Source organism: Felis catus, chromosome F1, assembly GCF_018350175.1.
Source record: "Felis catus isolate Fca126 chromosome F1, F.catus_Fca126_mat1.0, whole genome shotgun sequence".
NCBI classification, from domain to species: domain Eukaryota; kingdom Metazoa; phylum Chordata; class Mammalia; order Carnivora; family Felidae; genus Felis; species Felis catus.
In genome coordinates this window covers 30,395,197-30,414,565 of record NC_058384.1, presented here as the reverse complement: position 1 = coordinate 30,414,565, position 19,369 = coordinate 30,395,197, and the positions used below count along the sequence as shown (strand labels likewise).

The following is a 19,369-nucleotide window of genomic DNA, read 5'->3' as shown; positions in this document are numbered from 1 at the left end:
ACAAGTAGATAATTAATTTTAGTGGAGCTTTAAAAACCTGTGGGAAGATTATTACATGGACGCTTTGGCCTCCAGTTCACAAAACACTACTACACTTTATAGGTTAAAGTAGAAAGCATTTTTATGGATTAACTCTACAAAGTGAAGCACATGAAAAGGGCCTAAAGTCAATATATTAATCAGGATATAAAACATTAAGTTTTCACAGAGGTTTTCAGGGATGTTAGTTTGCCAACAATGACCTATACATAAAATTATTTGTTAATAAACTCATGTAACACAAAGCAGTACTTAATGAATTTTCTTTTTTCTTTCCCCAATATTAAAAGGGATTTAGTTACACTATTATTATTTGACGGCAACAATATCTGCTAATTAGAACACTGAATATTCTGCAAACTGTTACTAGAAAATGTGGAAAATCTTAGAACTACAGGTAATACTGTAAGTAAAAACCCAAAAAAGTGAGAAATGAAACATTTAAAAATAATTGCTTATTACAATTTTTACTAGGCAAATCCTTATAACCCACATGCTTTGTTCAGGTAGTCATCTGATTTATTTTCTTAAAAAATAACTGTAGTCAATATACTTTCGTACAAAAACCTTTGAAGTCCAGGACTTGGAGGAACTACTGCTTTCTAATTTCACAGGAGTCATTCTATGAAGAATGCCCATTGTAGAAACTTTTATAATTCGGTGTAATTCAAATATAAAATTACTACTTAGTAAAAATGCACATAACTCTTTGATCCTAATGCCTCAAAAAAGGGGACATTTTCACTTCTTCGGTTTTAAAATTTTTGATTCAAACATTCACATAGTGCCAGCTGTGAGACTAATTAGACCTGCTCTTAACCACTTTACCAAAAAAAATGTCAGCACCATGCACACTGTGGCCTCATGATAAAAGAAAAAGTAGCTAACATCTTAGAAACAAAATGACTAAGCTTAAATTACTACTTGCCAGTATTAGGTCTCCAAGTTGGTATCTCCCCACTAGTTTTGCGGGCTTCCTAAGTATCTGAGGCAAAACCAAAATAATCTTATAGCTGACATTTTGTTCTAAAGACAAGCTTCCTAATAAAATAAATTTCTATAGAACTGGTTCAGAAAAATAAAGTCTCTCCCCCAACCTAGGGATGTCTTCCTGAAATGGAATAGAAAAAAGGAAAAAAAAAACTGCTAGGGAAATGAAAGCGTTAAAACCCAGTCTCTGCCTCTTTCCGGCATGCTGGAATGGTCTGTCCCACAGGATGGAAAAGAGAGGGCATGTGTAAAACTCCTCTCCTACTACATTTCCCAACAAAATGTAGACACATTACATGGCTCAGGATAGTAATAAGCTGGATTAAGCAATTTGTACAATTTTAGAAAGCATCATTACGCCCCCTCAAAACCAAACTAAAATGGTTGGTTGGACACTTGTGAACGACCCAGTGATTTCTGAGATGAATTAGGACTTGACAAACAGATGGTCCGCACAATGAAATCAAGCCTTCTGGAAGGGAAATGAGTTGTGGTTTGCAAGAACTCAGAGATACTTTGGATCCACTGTAAAGCTTGCCAAAAACATCAACTGAAATTCTTTACTAACACTAGAGGATGCGCTATATTTAAAAATCACTGTCAATTTTACTGGGATTTAGGATAAAAAATATTTACAACTCTTTTACAACAAGGAGGGAGCATTTAGAACTCACTGGTCAGGAAAATATTTTTTCATTATTACAAAGAAAATTGTTGTAAACTTGTTTCTTCCGACATCTGTTTGAAGCCTTGAACAGAACCTCTTCCGAAACTCCACAGCGCAAAAATAAACATGCAAACTCTCAAGAGCTATTTTACACTTTGTGAAAAAGAATACAAATCGGACACAAAAGTATATGTGTCATCAAAGAAGAGTCACAGCTCAAGTCTGAACTTAGCCAATAAAGGCAGATGATCCGAAGAGTTATTTTCATTTGGAAGTCCATTAACAGTCCACAAGTCTTGTTCTGTAAGGAGTGATAGTCTGGCCAGAAGTTTCAAGCCACCAACCAGAGCAACTTCAGCTCCTACATTAAAGAAACACATTAATATTTAGCATAACTGTGTCAACAGGTCACTGTAAATGAATCACACAAGTCTTTATTTTTTTAAAAAATGATGATCAGGAACTTCAGATCCCTCTAGAAGTCTAACAGGAAACAGTTCTTAGAATATGACTAAATTTCATTTAATTTTTTGAAGTTTATTCATTTTGATAGGGAGAGAGAGAGGGAGTGCACGTGTGAGTAGAGGAGGGGCAGGGAGAGGGAGAGAGAGAACCTCAAGCAGGCCCAGTGCTGTCAGAGCAAAGCCCGATGCGAGGCTTGATCCCACAACCCTGGGATCATGACCTGAGCCAAAATCAAGAGTCAGATGCTTTAACTGACTGAGCCATCCAGCACCGCATGATTAAATTTCATATTGAGTTATAACCTAATTATAATTCTCAGACACACAGCAGTTTCAGATGTTTGTTTTTTTCTAGTTCAGAGTTTTTTGTTTTCAGTTCTACAAATAATCTTATTTTTCTGTTTGTTTTCTTTAGTAATCTCTATACCCAACATGGGGCTTGAACTCATGACCCTGCGATTAAGCTCTGCCAACCAAGCCAGCCAGATACTCCTGCAAGTAATCTTTAAAAAAAGTATCAGTGTAAAGATAATGTTAGAAGTAATTTGGGATTGACAACTACATAAATTCATTCATCAACTATTCTGTAGTTGTATAAAGCAGAAAGATCCAGCCATGGTGGAGTAGGAAGTTTATAAGGTGACTGGAGAGAGAATACATTAGTAAACCTTGGGGACACCTGGGTGGCTCAGCCAGTTGGGTGGCGTTGACAGCTGGCAGCACAGAGCCTGCTTGGGATTCTCTCTCTGCCCCTCCCTGCTCATGCTCTCTCTCTCTCAAAAATAAACATTAAAGAAAAATTAGTATACTTTGGTCCCACAGAGTCCGTGCCCACAGTAGAGAAAGAGGACGTATTCTAACAGGATCATTGGAGATGCTGGTCCATGGCACACTTCCGCCACCTAGTGAACACTTACAGCATGACAACTACCCCTACAACAAATTCAAAGCAGGAAGACAGACTATTTCCTAGACTCGCTCTAGTGGGCAAGGTAAACCAAGTCCTGAGTATTACTAATAGTTATCCTCAGTAGGAAGGAAAACACAAATGGGAGAAAAAAGGAAAAAAGGAAAGTAGTAAAAAAAAAAAAGGGGGGGTGTGGAATCAGAAAAGACAAAACATCTGCCCACATTTTGGACTTTCAAAGTTTTCTGAGTGGTATTTTTTTGACTGCCAGTCATTTTGAACTGCATTTTCTTCTCCACATCAAATCATTTGGTTAATATTTAAAACCTTACTTTCACTGAATCATACAAGGAAAAGTGTTTTATCACCTTCGCTTTTTGAAACCACATATTCACATAATGGACTTATCGATCTGGAAAGATCCAGTATTCCAGGGTCGACAGGACAACACTATCTATTGCTGGCAGTATAGGCAAGGTCCTCCAATGAAGGCAGCATGTCTCAGTAAAACTTAACTACAAAACTATCTGATGTTGTTGTCACAAGAAAAACAGTACACTTATGGCAAGTAAAACCAATAAAATGAAAACCAAGAAGCTGACTGGAACTGGAAGGAGGCACTCAGGACAGACATCGTAGGCAATAACTTGCTTTGAGGTGCATCACTGCCTCTGTGTTTTGCAGGGGATTAGCTGGTAAACTCAAATATATTACCAATTTCAAAATATTTTAAACTTTTAAGTCTAGAACTTCACCAGATGTTTAGCTGACCCTCTCAGCCTCAGCCCTGAGGTTTTAGTTACTGTATTCTCAGGCACAATGTAAGATCACATGCATTCTTTACCTGGCTGCCCAGCAACGTCTTCCTTTTCGGCAGAATAGAAAATATAATCCACAGTTATGGCACTTCGGGAATGACAAGTGGTCACTTCTGGAATTCCAGTGTCAGGAAAATAATGTGAATAAACAGACGACAAGCTGAAATGGTGGTGTAAATTTGAGGATAATCTAAAATGAAAAGAAAAAGTGTTTACCATCCATCAAGTTTTTGATTTTTAGAACTCCTCCTATTTATTTATTTTTATTATTATTTAAAAAAATTTTTTTTCAACGTTTATTTATTTTGGGACAGAGAGAGACAGAGCATGAACAGGGGAGGGTCAGAGAGAGAGGGAGACACAGAATCGGAAACAGGCTCCAGGCTCTGAGCCATCAGCCCAGAGCCTGACGCGGGGCTCAAACTCACGGACCGCGAGATCGTGACCTGGCTGAAGTCGGACGCTTAACCGACTACGCCACCCAGGCGCCCCTTTATTATTATTTTTAATGTTTATTTATTTTTGAGAGACAGAGGGTGAATGAGGGAAGGGCAGAGAGAGAGAGAGAGAGAGAGAGAGACAGAGAGAGAGAGAGAGAGACAGAGAAAGGAGACACAGAATCTGAAGCAGGCTCCAGGCTCTGAGCTGTCAGCACAGAGCCTGATGTGGGACTTGAATCCACAGACCACGAGATCATAACCTGAGCTGACGTCGGAGGCTCAAATGACTGAGCCACCCAGGCACCCCTAGAATTCCTCCTTTTTAAAGCACTTTCTCACTTAATATCCAGACAAAACCAGGCATTCAGACAAGCTTTTTAAAAGAGACAATATCACAATCTGACATTCATTTATTCATGTAGGGATATCCAAAACCCATTAACAAGGCTGTGACACACAGAGGGAAAAAGCTCAATAATTAACATGCTAACGTGATTTATTATTAATTGTAACATATTTGAGAGCCCCCACTTACTAATACGTATTCTAAAACAATTTATAAGTTCTTTGTTGTTATAAATTTAATTTAATTTAATAACAGCACACAAATGGGGGAAAGGTACAGAGGAAGAAGGAGGAGGGGGAGAGACAGGAGAGAGGCTCGGGGGCGGGAAGGGAGAGAGGGAGAGAGAGACAATCTTAAGCAGGATCCATGCTCAGTGTGGAGCTGATGCACGGCTCGATCCCGTGACCCTGAGATCATTACCTGAGATGACAATCAAGAGTTGGGTGCTCAACCAACTAAGCCACCCAGGCGCTCCTGTTGTGTTTTTAAGAAAAAGTAGCCTTTATGAATGTTATGTAGAGTCCGCCAGACTTTCATTGTCAGAGGGCCATATTTTTCTATGATTATTCTTGCTGTGATAGATCAGATAATTCTGTACTGCATCTTAAAACAGGTTCTGTAATGGTTTATATTTATCCCATGCTACACATACATGTGATATACTAAATAAAGGGCTTAAAAATCATTTCCTATAAACATATCTTGAAGATTAAAGGTCTTTTATATCATGGAAAATTTTTTTTTAACTTTCTAAAATTCAACAAAAACTTAACAAATATCTACTAAGTTCTAAGCACTATCTTAGGTGCTTAAGATACACATATAAAGATGCTGCCCTGCTTTTTAAAAAGCTCAATGTCAGGGGCGCCTGGGTGGCTCAGCTGGTTAAGCATCCAACTTCAGCTCAGGTCATGATTTCACAGTTCCTGAGTTCAAGCCCTGTGTCGGGCTCTGTGCTGATAGCTCAGAGCCTGGAGCCTGCTTCGGATTCTGTGTCTCCCTCTCTCTCTGCCCTTCCCTTGCTCGCGCTCTGTCTCTCTCAAAGATAAACATTAAAAGAAAGAAAAAAGCTCAATGTCAAAGAACAAAGGTAACTGTTTCAAAATGCCCTTACTTTCAAGTTTTAGCAACATTTTATGTCTAAGGACTTATATTTACAACACTATTAAATGTAAAATATGCCTCCTGCAAACTGTTCTCTATCAATTTTTTGGTTTATAGATATAAGCTCTGCATATAAGCACACTATATTTATATACAGATACTTAAAAGTATCTTTTCTTATACCCCATTTTGTTATAAAAACATTTTAGAATTACTCAAAACCAAATATTTGTTAGTCAGATTAGCCTTTTTATTAATCTTACTCAGCGAAGTTTTTACTACTATATTTGAAAGGTTTAATCATGAATTTTTAAATATTCTTTTTTAAAATTTCAAAAACTATTACTTCCTATCTTACTAGGTTCTTACATATGAGAGAATATTTTCTGAAAACAAGGTATACAAGATATAGTAAGACTGAGAAGAAAGCAGATAAAATGAGTAAGAGGTGATTCTAATTTGGTCCCTAACTATAAATGTTAAAACAAACATTAAAATACGAATAAAAGGGCTACGATATAAAATCAAGACATTTCAAGAATCTCCCAAAGAGATAAGATAAGATCTCCATCCTGTTGTATTAATATTCATCTGTTTCTCAACCATAGCCCCAAATATTCATGCATCTTTGATAACCGGTAATCCAGGCATCTTCACCCCTCCACCTTTGACAACCCTTTCCTGTAGTTTAAGAGATGTAAATGTCTTTATAAAGTATTTATAAAATTTAAATATAATTATTTATGCTGGTATATCCTTTTTTTGGGTCAATTCCCCTACAAACTGTTAAGATCCAGTAAGTCAAAGGAGGCTAAGCATGGTATTTTCCTGTGATCTTGACCTTTGTTAAAGCACGTAATAGCGATCAGTTTCTGAGTACTAGCTGGCCCAGGTGCAGGGACAGGCTCTTTGCTTTAAATAACACTGCCTTAAGCCCCTCGTAAGAGTCAAACATCAAGCTTTCCATGCTTTATCTCACGCTATCCTCACAACTACCCAAATTATAGGTAAGGAAACTGAATCGCAGAGATCTTAATCTTCTTGCTCAAAATTACACAGCTAAAATGTAGCACAGTTAGGACTGGAACGCAGGTCTATTTGACTCAAGAGCCAGTTTTCTTCATCAGCATGGAATAACATAATTTTCACTTTTTATCCAAAGAGATTTTTGAGAAATGATTTTTTTACCCAACTAAAGTTAGTAAATGTCTATTGTTGGCTTTTCAGAACTCACTTTTCAGCTGTCACTAGGACCTCTGTTTTGTCCAGCTCTGTTTGTGTCAGATCACCATCTGTAAGAACAAAGAGAAATATATTAAACTATCAATATACTCTTTTGTTCTAGTTTGCCACAGAATAGTCCTCTTACGCTAGGAACAATATTTAAGATATATCTAGTTTAGACAGGATGCCTAGTTAAATGTTTCATCCGGGAATCTGTATGTTTTGAGGGTCTCCATAATTAGCAAAACTGATTTCCAAAACAACATGCAAGTAATTCATGCAGATAATTCTGGAAGGCCAACTTAAAAATGGTAAATTTAGAGTTCTTTAACAAAGAATTGAACAAGTAAGCATTATGTTTTTATATATGAATATTCATCCCTGAGATGGCATCCCTTGAAAAATTTAGTTTTAGGTCTTCAAAGGGAACACTACTATCAAGGAGACTGGCAAAATATACTGCAAACACTTACCTGTCTTTTCTACTTTTGGTAACTGCTGTACCTCATACACACAGTTCTGTGAGATACCTAGGTTTGGGGGCCAAATTGGAATAGATAAAATTCTTTGTCCCCGTGAAGACTGTTCCTGGCCAGATACCTAAACAAAATTTCAACAGGTATCTTAAGTGAATAGATTTTAAGTAGTTTATGTATTGAAAAGTTTATGTCTTAAATAAGAAGAGGAAATCCAAGAATGGTAAATATTACCCTTTCTTTATCATAGAAAGTGATTATTTGTGCTTTACAAAATCTTATTCAAATATAGTTCAGAAAAAAGTTACTGTTTACATAAAAATGGCAATCTTTTCCCACACGTTATTCTAATTTGGACATCTACATGATCTATAGCTTTAGACTAATGCTGCACCCCCCTTTTTGCTCCCTGCAACAGAGCTCCTATCATATAAAATACTTAGAGAGATCAACTCTCACAAAATTTTAAACCATCACTGAAAACTCAGCGGTGGAGAGTTTATTTTGGTTAAAATCCTGAAGATGAAATAAATGATCTGAAGCAACAGAGAGCACAAGGAAGAAAAAAACATGGGATAAACATGGGATATAGGCAGCTAAGGAATTAAAATATTTACCATTATGAAAAGGAAGATGTGCATACTAAAGAAATATTAAATTACTGTTTTGCCAACTACACTGTCCACATCCAGCATTCAAAATTCCGTTCTACCCCCTTATGAATAGTTCCTTATTTATGAAGTATTTTTTTAAAAGTTTTAGTTTTTCAGTATGCTCTGCACGCAACGTGGTTTGAACTCACGACTCTGAGATCCAGAGTCACATGTTCTACTGACTGAGCGGGCCAAGCGCCCCTTTACGAAGTACTGTCTGTCAATGCTTTTTTCTTCTTCTCCCCCATTTAGGATATTTTGCTGCCTGCCAATTCCTCCAAGCAGAATGTTGCCACAGATAGATGGGAAAGCTGAAATTCAACCAAGTGAACACAATTACTCGTTAGTAGTTGGGAAAATCATCATAGCTTGGTGAAGTGAGGGTACTGGGTCATCTGAGGTTTTCAACAGCCGTATGACAACGATCCTCACGCTATAGGAACAGAGACTACGTCCATCTCCTACTAACCATGAAGCAAGCACTTACCTTTCCGATGGCGAGTCCTTCGTAATTCAATTTTCCTTCCTTTATAAAACTATAGAGTGGAGAACCAGGAACAGAATTAAAGTCACCGCACATGACGATAGGGCAGAAGCTGCCGTCTTTCTGATGGGCAACACTGGAAATCTCTGCCAGAAGCATCGCCAGTTGGGTCAGCTTAATATCCCCTCGCCTTGGATTATACAAGAGATGTGTGTTAGCTACACAGATCACAGGAGAGGCAGCACGTGGAAGTTTGGGCTGCAGGAGTAACACTAATCCAACGTTGTCTCTGTCCAACAGAGGGACATCACGGCGGTAGAATTCCACTGGGTTCACTGATAAGAGTGAAAACTTGGAATGTTTGAAGCAAATGGCACAGCCGTCGGGTTTCCTTCCTGTCCGCATCTTGTATTCACAGTGATAACCTATAAGAAAGGCATAAATTTAACACAAGGGACTACCACTATAAACATACATATGCCAAAACACAGCTCTCCTGACATCTTTGAACAACGTTTATCAAAGTATATCCTGCAAAACATTAACAACGTAGGATGTTAAGTTTGGGACTGGGTCTAGGTCCTAGGAATGGGTCTCTTCACTTGCAGACTTTAGTCTCCAATATGTTAATGTGCATCATCACGCTGTCATTTCCATCCTAGTAAAAGTTGTGACAAAGACTATATAAGGGCTTACGATAATCTACCACCACCACCCCCACCCCCTGCTATGGCACATCTCTGACCTTTTTGCCTAGAACTCTTCCCCTGTTCCACTCAACACGCACCTGCCTCCTCACCTGCCTTGAAGCACTCCTACGTCAGGGTCTTTGCTTTGCTATTTCCGCTGTCTGGAATGCTATAGGCGTGGCTTGTTCCTTCACCTCCTTCAAGTCTTTGCGCGAATGTTACCTACCTTCTCTGATCATTGTTTAAGAGTGAAACCTGATCCATTCTACTTTCCTGCTTTTCTCCAAAATTATCATTACCTAGTGTGCTATTTAAGTATTTATTTGACTTGTTGTCAGCCTTCCTCCACCAGAATGTAGGCTCCACAAGGACAGAGCCTTTTTATCTATTTGCTCACTGCTGTACCACCACAGTGCATAGGATATAGTAGGCATTCAAAAAATATTTGCCGAGGAAGGAATGCAAAGTAGGCAGCATTTCTCAAACAGATGCACTGTTTCTAGAAGTGTTCACTTATCAAGTAGGTTTTTAGCTTCTACCCATTAGCTAACCAGACAGAATGATCTGATACAGAACTTAGAATCTGAGAGGTCTAGCTGTGGGTACAGCAACTACTGGAAAGGAAGCTAATAAGAGATTCTCACATGCTTTTCTGTTTGAATTAAAATGCTATATGAACACAAAAGTTTCCACTTGAAATACCTCAATCTCTTCCTGACTTTTTGAAATGGATATTAAGTTTTTTCAAAATTAAGATTTTTTTGCCCAATATACCACACATCTTTGTTAGCAAGTTATGCTTCCACAGCACGCAAATCTTCCAAAATAAATCTGGCTAAAATAAAAGTTACATTGTACCCAAAGATTCCAAACTGGGTCTGATTTCTGCTCCATAATGATCTTCTTGAACTTCTTGCAAACAAAGTACCTTGGAAGAAAAACATGGTGTGAATTAAAACAGAGCCCAAATATGAACTTTCTGGTGCTTTCACCTTTAAAAACAGGCTTTTAAAATTCTAAAAACCTAATGAAACTTGAAATAAAAGACATAATCCTTTTCTTCTTTTTAACTATCAAATTAACGTCTCCAAATTTGATCAGTCCCCCAAACCCTGGCCTTTAAATACATGAAGCTCTCTCTCTTACTATCTGAAACTTGTATTTCCCAAAAGAAATCTTTTTAATTTACATATTGGAGTCTTTTTCTTGAATTAAAATGTTCCTTTGTACTAAGTCCTTCTTGAATTAAAATGTTCCTTAGTACTATGTCCTTTTAGTACTTTCCAGAGGTCATTTCTTTGAATGCCATCATCTAGATTTTTACAAGAATGATTTACATTTCAAGTCAAAGGAAACCGTTACTAAATAAATACTTCATATACTGCCAGTCCCTGTCTCAAAACTGACGGATAAGTAGAACTTTTTGGATCTTTTTTGAAATTTTAGTGATTATTTATACCAACAACCATTAGCAAATGACTCTTTGGAAGTCATGTTACGTTGTTAAAAACTGTCCCATCACTGTATTTAAAACCTTCTCATACCACAAACGAAAGGGATAAAACCATTCAGTACACAAGTGAACTTTTATGTGAAGAATTTTGATGATATTCTGCACTTACATCTGCATCAAAGTGTTTAATTTCTTTCAAAATATTGGGAAACCTAAAACTCCAGTGTAAAACTGGCTGTCGGCAGTGTCTATAGAGGTGTGAATTGTCTTCCAATAAATCTTGTGAAAGTATATTATAGGACATCACTGAGAAGTCAAACTTGTTATCGCTGTCTTCACATTTGGGGTCAACATTTTTGTCTCCTAGGATCTTCGTCTTGTCTTTATTATGGTTACATATATATTCCCAATGCCGTTGTATTGTGCCTGTTAAAATATATTGAACAACATATAAAGAGTTAACGAAAAACAAACCATCAATTTTCCTTATGTCAGTTTTTTCTTGCCTTTTAAAAACTCCTACAGGCAATGAACAGAACGTTTTCCCCTAGGAAATGGCAACATGGCACTAAGTAACTGGAAGTTGTCATCAAATTGATTACAAAGGCAGTAAAATGATATAATGACTGACCAACAGGTACAAAACAAGTTTGAAAGGATCTGGCAAGTCATTTTGGAGACTTGAGAGTGTGTTAATAAAGCTAAGACTGAATAGGGGTCCTAGTTTCTCACTTACTTATGGTTAACAAGTGGCTCTGCCAGAGAAGCTCAGCAACTTCATAACCATAACAATATACAGTTGACCCTTGAACAATGCGGGGGGAGGGGGGTCAAAAGCACCTCAAAAGCATCTGCATAAAACTTCTGACTCCCCCAAAACTTAACTAGTAATAGCTTACCGTTGACTGGAAGTCTTACTGGTAACATAAACAGTGGATTAGCACATAATTTGTATGTTATATGTATTATATACTGTATTCTTACAATCAAGTAAGCTAGAGAAAAGAAATCGTTATTAAGAAAATCATAAAGAAGAGAAAATACATTTACAGTGCTGTGTCATACTTATCAGAAAAGCACACGTGTAAGTGGACCTACGCAGTTTGTGTATTGTTCAAAGGTCAACTGTATTTGAATGTCACAGTTGACTGTTCAATAAGATGATTTTGCACTATATTTTATTTCCTATGAGTAAGATAAGATCATCAAATGATTAAGTTCTAGCAAGAACTCATCTCAGAATTCTGGTTTAGACATGAATGAAGGGTGTATGATGCCAACATGTGGAAGCAGTATTTAGTGGAATGATGCAAACGAAATGAACACAAGAATTCTTTTTAACGCACACCAAAGCAAAAGTTAGAGAGAACACAGGTGCAGGATGCTAGTAAATGGTAAGGGCTGGCTGAAGAGCCCAGCATGCAGTGAGCGACCAGGAATTGTGATAGTTTACATTCTGCAAAGACACAATATGAGAGGAGAATCAGCACGAGATTTTTCAACTATAGGTAGTCCTCGACTTAGAAACGACCTGCACACACACGCAAATGTACATACACCCCTTTGACCTTGTCTCTCTCACCCCACCATTAAGGAGGATACTCTTACTGCCATGGAAACCATGAAGAAAAATGTGGAAGTTTTAGAGATTCCATGAGCTCAACAGAAGGGGAAAACAAAGGGAAGAACTTGGGAAAACAGGTTTGGAGATGGACTTTCAAGCATGATTAAAATTACATGAAAAACCTCAGTCCTAGAACATCTTCCTTCTCCTACATGAAGGTTTTCGCTTCACTGGATTACAATACCTAGGATTCCACTAATTAAAAATTAAATTGAGGAAAAATATACATAGGGGAAAAAAAGACCAAAAGGAAACACACCAGTATTTTTAAGAGCGGTTATTTCTGAGTGGAAGGACTGTGGATGATTTTTCTAAATCGTCTACAATGATGATATATTTACAATCAAAGTATCAATAAACTCTGTAGAAATGCCAATAAAGTAAATAATTTTTAAATATCCTCTGGTAAACATGTTTAATGTCTGCTGCATGGAGGGAATAGAGATTTTGACCAGAGGCTCGAAGAGGAAGATAATTTTTATGAATAGTGAGGTCTGGGTGGAATGTGGTGCTGGGAGACATACGATACCATGAAGGTACTAAGCGCCTGAGAAGGGTAAAGAAAAAAAAGGTGGAAGGAAAGAAAACCAAACTCAACAAAAGTCTTCAAGGATTACAGAACTTAGCCTACAGCTTGTCCTATACCCAGGAAAGGGATGGAAACCATATTCTTCCCTATCCTTCAATGAATAAAAAGAATCCTACCTGCAAAGGCCCAGAACTACACCTAATTGTACTGACTCCACAGAACTACCCTGAGATTTGTAACATAGTTTGTATGGGGAAAACGGAAACTGATGATCCACAACTGATTCTCAAGAACTAATTATCTAGAACACAATTCATTCATAAATTGGGGACTGTCTATTGATGGTTTTTAGCCACAAATCATAGTCTTTGTATGTATACGAGATGCAAAGGGCTCTAGTCATGCAAACAAAATGCAAGCCACCATCACAAAGTTACAGCCCTACCCTGGAGCCACCTTCATATTAAGATATGAAAAATGAAGGTCTGAAAAAGGTGTTCATATTTTCCTATAAAATATGTATATGTAAGGGCACAGAAATGCACTGAGAATTGTATAGTCCTGGCAAGTGTTTGTAAGCCAACTCTTCTTGCAGTTCCATTTCTGAAGTAACTGAAACCATCAGATTATCTAATTAAAGAGTGGCTTTCAACCTTCTCAAGCTTGTATAACTCTTTGGCATTACTTTTCGTGTCATGACCATCAATCCCTAATAGACTGGGGCTGGCTGATGGGGTAAATACATATTTTCTCCTGACCACATTTGCTTTTAATAAACATACAGAAATGTGCTTGAGAGCTAGGGTTCCATGGAAGACAATCGGAAGACGACTGAGAGAGGACAGTCTTTGGCCTTCATCTACTTCACAACATACAGTCACACTACAAAAGCTTATATACCTTCCATGTCAGGAGGAACAAGGTGATCACAGCAGAGAAGACAGATGAATCAAAGAAAGTAAGCAATAGGCCTGATCAGGTTTTTAGGGCGCCTAATTAAAAAGTCATAATTGTGTCACACAATTCCTTCAAATACCACTTTAAAGTGATAGGCAAGTTAGGAGGCTGTTCTCTTGATTGAAAAGTATTAGTGAATTATCGGAAGTCACAAATATGGCTTAACGAAGAGCATTTTCCTTATTCACAATACCTAGGAAGAATGGACATATAAAGAGTCAGGTCGCAATCAAAGTTTATCAGTATGTAAATGTCATCCCCAATTCATTAAAGGGAAAACACCACCACCACGATTTTCTGAGTACCTACTATGAAGCCAACAGTGTATTAGGCACTTTGATATGTCTCATTTCATCCTCAACAGGCTTTCAAAGTAGGCATTATTTTACACTTGGAAACCAAGGAGCAGAGAGGCTCCATAACCTGTCCAAGTTGACACAATTAGTGGTGGGACAGAATGAGAGCAGGGAGTGGTTCCTGAGCCCATGCTTATGTCAGTAAGCCACAACTCCACCTGGGAGCACACCAGATTTACAAAGGCTAAGCAAGAGAGCAGTGTGCTGACCTGATCAACAACGAATACATGAATGAAAAGCCATCTCATGTCATCATACAGCCCTAGATTTACAGGTTATGGATTGACTGTTCTTAGGAACCTAATTTTAATGCCTCTACAATACATCTTCCGTTCATTCAAAAGAATATTGGTTTATGAACACATGCTGTGGTTAAATATTATACAAATAGATTTTCACTTACGGTGCTTACAATTTCTACTCAAATGTGTAGTAGAATTTCTATTTAAAAGAGCACTAATTAATCGTCTAGTTAACCTTCGAGCTCTGACTTCCAAGTGAGACTAACTCTGTACGTCTTCCTTTGACAAACTTATGTCAGCTCTCTACACAGAAACACTTATATGGTCTATTTTCAAATTTCTCCAGAGGAATTATCTTCACCGAAAACACAGCCCAGTAAGAAAGACAACTCCAAGTTCCACTTAGGTAATTCATACATACTTTGGGGGAGGAGGCAGGGCTGGCAGCACAGAGCGAGTCTAGTGAATTGTAAACAATCTGACAAATCTAGAAATAATCAACATATTTAGAAAAAAAACTCATTCTCAAAGCTGAAAAAGATGTGGTTCCCTTATTAAAAGATAAGACATCCCACAGACTCAAGATTATATGTATAAACCTCAGTACAATAAATACATTGAGTAAGCTAAAATCTTACTCTGTAAGAAAATATCTTTCAATTAATGATTGTGTGTCTTTAAGAATATCCTTTGGTCTTACATTAAAAAGTTAGCATTAAAAATAAAAACATGAGGGGCACCTGGCTGGGTCAGTCAGTGGAACGTGCGACTCTTGATCTCAGGGTTGTGAGGTCGAGTCCCATGTTGGGTGTGGAGATTACTTAAAAATAAAATCTTTAAAGTAAATAAGCAAATAATAAAAACCTGAAATTTAATTTTTTTATAGATCTGTGGACTCCCAAGAACATATACCAATTTCTAGAAAGTCTAAGGACCTGTTTTTAAATCAATGGATTTGATAATTATTCTTAAACTTAATGTTTTAATCTAGTCCTACATTCTTTCCCAACCTCATTCTTCCCCTCTCTCTGTCTCTCTCCCTCTCTCTTTATGTATAGTTTCCTGTATTTTTACTGTCAGAAATACACAAAAGATAAAAATAGATATAAATCAAGACGTCACTTAAAAAAATAATTTCCTTTTTCCTAATAGAAAACTATGGGTTGAAAACAAATACTAAACCCCTCCAAAACCCGGAGGAGGTTTTAAGGATTATCAGATAGGAAAGTTTCCTTCTATGGCTTACATCTATTTCTCCACCAAGATAAACGTCGCCTTTACCTTGGTGTTTTCTTCGTTTTGATGAAGGCTCATCTCCCTCAGAGTTCATGATGTAACTAGAGAGATGAATCAAAGGGCTGTGGCTCAGGCTGTCAGGTCTCCAGTTCCAGTACTGAAACGGAGTTCTAGACTCAAACAAACAAGGTGGTCTCCAATGTAGTGAAAAATGCCTACTACTGAAGTATGGGTAAGGAGCACGAGAATAATGTCCAGGCCACCTCATACAACTAGAAATATGTCTGTTCCAGCAACACCTTTGCAGATTCTCCCACGGTGTAGTCCAATCTCTGCCCAGACTCTTCTGGTGATGGGGAAACATGGGGTATCTAAAAGAAATAAATACACTCCTTGAGGTACCACTTTTTGTTCAGCTATAGCACATTAAATCCAAATCTGTCTCCTCAAGGCAAGATAACGCCTGATATTTAAACTTTGGCTTCTAGGGTGGCTGAGTTGGTTAAGCGTCTGTCTCTTGATTTTGGCTCAGGTCATGATCTCATGGTGGTGGGATCGAGCCCCTTGTAGAACTCTGAGCTGAGCATGGAGCCTGCTTAAGATTCTCTCTCTCCCTCACTCTCTCCCTCTCCCTCTGCCCCTCTCCCCTACTCATGTGCTCTCTCTAAAAATATATATGTATATATATTATATAATATAATTATATTATATATATATATGTATATGAATCTGAAAAAAAAATCTTCAAGATCTATGAAGGACAGGCAAAAGCAGCCATGATTTAATTATTAGTAGCAATACCTCAAAGCTGTCCTTCAACACCTATGAATGGTATTCTAAATACTTAACATAGACTCCACCAGGCTCCCAAAACACCACATACACTTCAAAAAGTCCTCAGTTCAACTGAGAGATTAACCATCAAACTGGTTTTCAGAGTAGCCTTCTAGTATCTAATAAACTCTGGATAAATACAATCCACAGCAAACATAAGAGTTAAATCACTATGGAATACATGAGCTGACTACAATTAAAGCCAATCTCTCCTCCAACTTGGGTTTGTAGTAAAAACATGCTTCTGAACAGTTGTTTTTAACCAAGATTACATTTTCCAAACATTTGTATAGCTAAGAAAACAAAAACCTATCACAACTTCACCAAACTGCCTCTCTTGCTAATCAGCAGGTGGATAATTTATTTTCCATCTTTTTTTTTTCATGGCATGCTTCTCCTTGAGGGAAATGAAATGGGATAGAGCTTACTCATTAATAATTCACCAACATTCCAACCAATACAAAACATCGCCAAAGTAGCGTTATCATTAACTTGAATAATTTGTTCTCAGGCACTCTTAAGAAACAATACAACTCAAGCACCATCTTCTTACCATACTATTCTGGCAAAAATTTTGGATTCAGAGGACTTCTATCCTTTCCTAGAATTCATGAAAGGTACACTTCCAAGACAGTGTTAATAATGTTCACTTCTACCACCAAAGAAACTTAGTTTAAATAGTATTTACTGTTTTTTTAACTTTTATATGTTAATTTAAAGGCATTTAAAATTTTTATCATATACTTTTGCTGTTCTATATAATTTATTATAAACTTTTGCATTCTCCAATTGTTCTCTAAATTCAACTTAATTGTAAATCTTTAAAGGCATGACATGGGCATGCTACTCTGCTTTGTGACAACTCTGAAAGCCATAGAGATTTGGGTGCTTGGTCCATGCTAATAAGCTACCATGTTGCCATATAATACTCGTGGCTGCAAAACTTATTCTTTGTATTTGTAGTTACTTATAGAGACGTCTTTTGCTCTTAAGATGATAAGCTCCTTCAAGGCCAGAGCTTTCTTACTCATTTTAATCCTGGCCTCTTCCCAAGTGCCTAGCACAGTGCCCGGCACACAGCTGGTACTCAGGAAAACACTGTTGAACTGAATTGTCATCAAGCCCGGACTATAGGAGATTAAAACCGGATCCCCATAATATATAATAATTAATACAGTGCTGTTTCCCAGGTGCGGTATACCAGTCCGTTTCATACGGTACACAATTAAACTTTTAGATTTTTCACATCTAAGTATTTATTAGGGAAAAACCCATAATCAGTACATCAAACCCAAGATTTCACGGGTACTGCTTGGGGCGATGCTAATATAGGCAGCACTACTTAAGTGCTTTTTCAAAAAAATGAGTCAATTTCAAGAAAAATGCAGTAAACACAAGTGTGGAACGAGAATTCGGTAATAATCGTAAAGGCTGGTACACAAATGACTCAAGTTTGAGAGAGAGACACTGACATCGCAAACAGCAAACCCCCGGGCGTGCGTGCGATGCGCGCGCCTCTCGGGGACAGGCCGCCCCGGGACCTACTGCGGACCGGCGGCTTCCCCGCGGACGCTCAGCTCCCGGCGGGTGCTGAGGCCTGGGAGGAGGCCGGGGACCGGGGCGGGGGTTCAGGCTGGCTCGGGGGCAGGGCTGGGGGAAAGTGGGCCGGGGCTCCAAGGCCCAGCCAGGTCGGGAAGGCACTAGCCCTGCGGGCGGGCGATCGCCCCGGGCCCGACCCGGGCCCGGCCCGGCCCGCGTCGGCCAAGCGTCCCGCCGGCTCCGCGCCGGGTTTACCTATCCCTCGGGGTCTCCGGAGGCTCGTCCCGGCGGCACCGCCGCCCGGACCCTCTTCCTCCTCCTTCCTCCCCCAGCCCGCCCCGCCCCGGGTTTACCCGGGCCGCCCGCCCCCGCCCCTCCCTCCTCCCTCCTGCCACCCAGCCCTACTGACCGGCCTCTTCCCACCACACAGCGGCCGTAGCCCCTCCTCACACAGCGCCACGCTTCCATTTTCTCCTCTGCGGTCGTCCAATTCCCAGGCTCGGGGCTCGACCTCTACACCCGATGCGGCGGCCGAAAGCACCAGGGGCTCCCCATCACTAGACGTCGGGACTCCCGGCCGGGCTGCAAGGCATGCTGGGAGGTTCGGGCTCGCCGGCCGCCAAGTCCCCATCTTGCGCCGCGAAAGTCTGCGAATTACAACTCCGAATTGCGTTCAAGTAGCATGCGCAGAGCGGGGGAAGCATGGGCGGCCATTTCGGAATAGGGCAAACACCCGACTTCTGCCTTAAAGAAACAAGAACTAAACTAAGAGCCGAACAGCTCTGTGTAGGCCTACGGGGGGGTAGGAGGTGGTGACTTTGTGAGAGCTAAGAAGAAAAAAACGTGTTTTAGCGTATTTTTATGATGTCCTTGGGAGATTCAAAAGGCGGACGCCCCAGGTGGGGAACAGTGTACCCGTAGAACTGTTTTTGCAGTTAATTTTGGAACGCATTCTCAGGGCTCACTTTTAAGTGTGTGTGTGTGTGTGTGTGTGTGTGTGTGTGTGTGTGTGTGTGTGTGTGTGTCTCGTGTCTCTCAATATTAGTACAGGACTCTAGATTATTGGGAAACATTCTTTAAGTGGAGACCCTTCTGAAAGGGGGAGGGGGAGAAGGAGAGGGAAAGGGAAACTGAGGAAGGAAGAATAAAGTGGGGGAGAGGGAGAGGGAAACTGAGGAAGAAGGAAGAATAAAGTGGGGAGGGGGGGAAGGTTACTTCAATTGTAGGCTCTTTGGGAGAGCAGTGAGTGGAGTAAATTCTTGGGAAGGCTTTTTTGTTGTTGTTCTCTTGTATGTTAA

General features: G+C 39.1%; 2 protein-coding genes across 8 annotated transcripts in view; one reads left to right on the top strand and one right to left on the bottom strand.

Moving 5' to 3' along the window:
* The window catches only part of VASH2 (vasohibin 2), a 50,958-nt gene extending 41,196 nt beyond the window's left edge, over positions 1–9,762 (top strand). Inside the window, exon 8 of the transcript XR_002151203.3 lies at positions 8,381–9,762. The gene's annotated coding sequence lies outside the window, so the exon portion shown is untranslated. The remainder of the gene's footprint in view (positions 1–8,380) is intronic.
* Positions 104–18,701, bottom strand: ANGEL2 (angel homolog 2). Of its 7 annotated transcripts, none has more exons than XM_019821832.3 (9): positions 18,522–18,701; positions 15,744–16,069; positions 10,924–11,180; positions 10,160–10,229; positions 8,616–9,037; positions 7,473–7,599; positions 7,010–7,067; positions 3,912–4,075; positions 104–2,057 (listed from the first exon to the last, which is right to left on the bottom strand). In XM_019821832.3, exons 2-9 carry the CDS (start codon positions 16,060–16,062, stop codon positions 1,906–1,908), a joined length of 1,569 nt encoding a protein of 522 aa, XP_019677391.3. In that variant the 5' UTR covers positions 16,063–16,069; positions 18,522–18,701; the 3' UTR covers positions 104–1,905. The 7 variants fall into 7 exon arrangements, with proteins under 7 accessions (XP_019677391.3, XP_011289279.3, XP_023103728.2 ...); XM_011290977.4 differs by having other exon boundaries at positions 18,481–18,688; XM_023247960.2 differs by lacking the exon at positions 18,522–18,701 and adding an exon at positions 18,327–18,421.
* Positions 18,702–19,369: the final 668 nt, after the last annotated feature.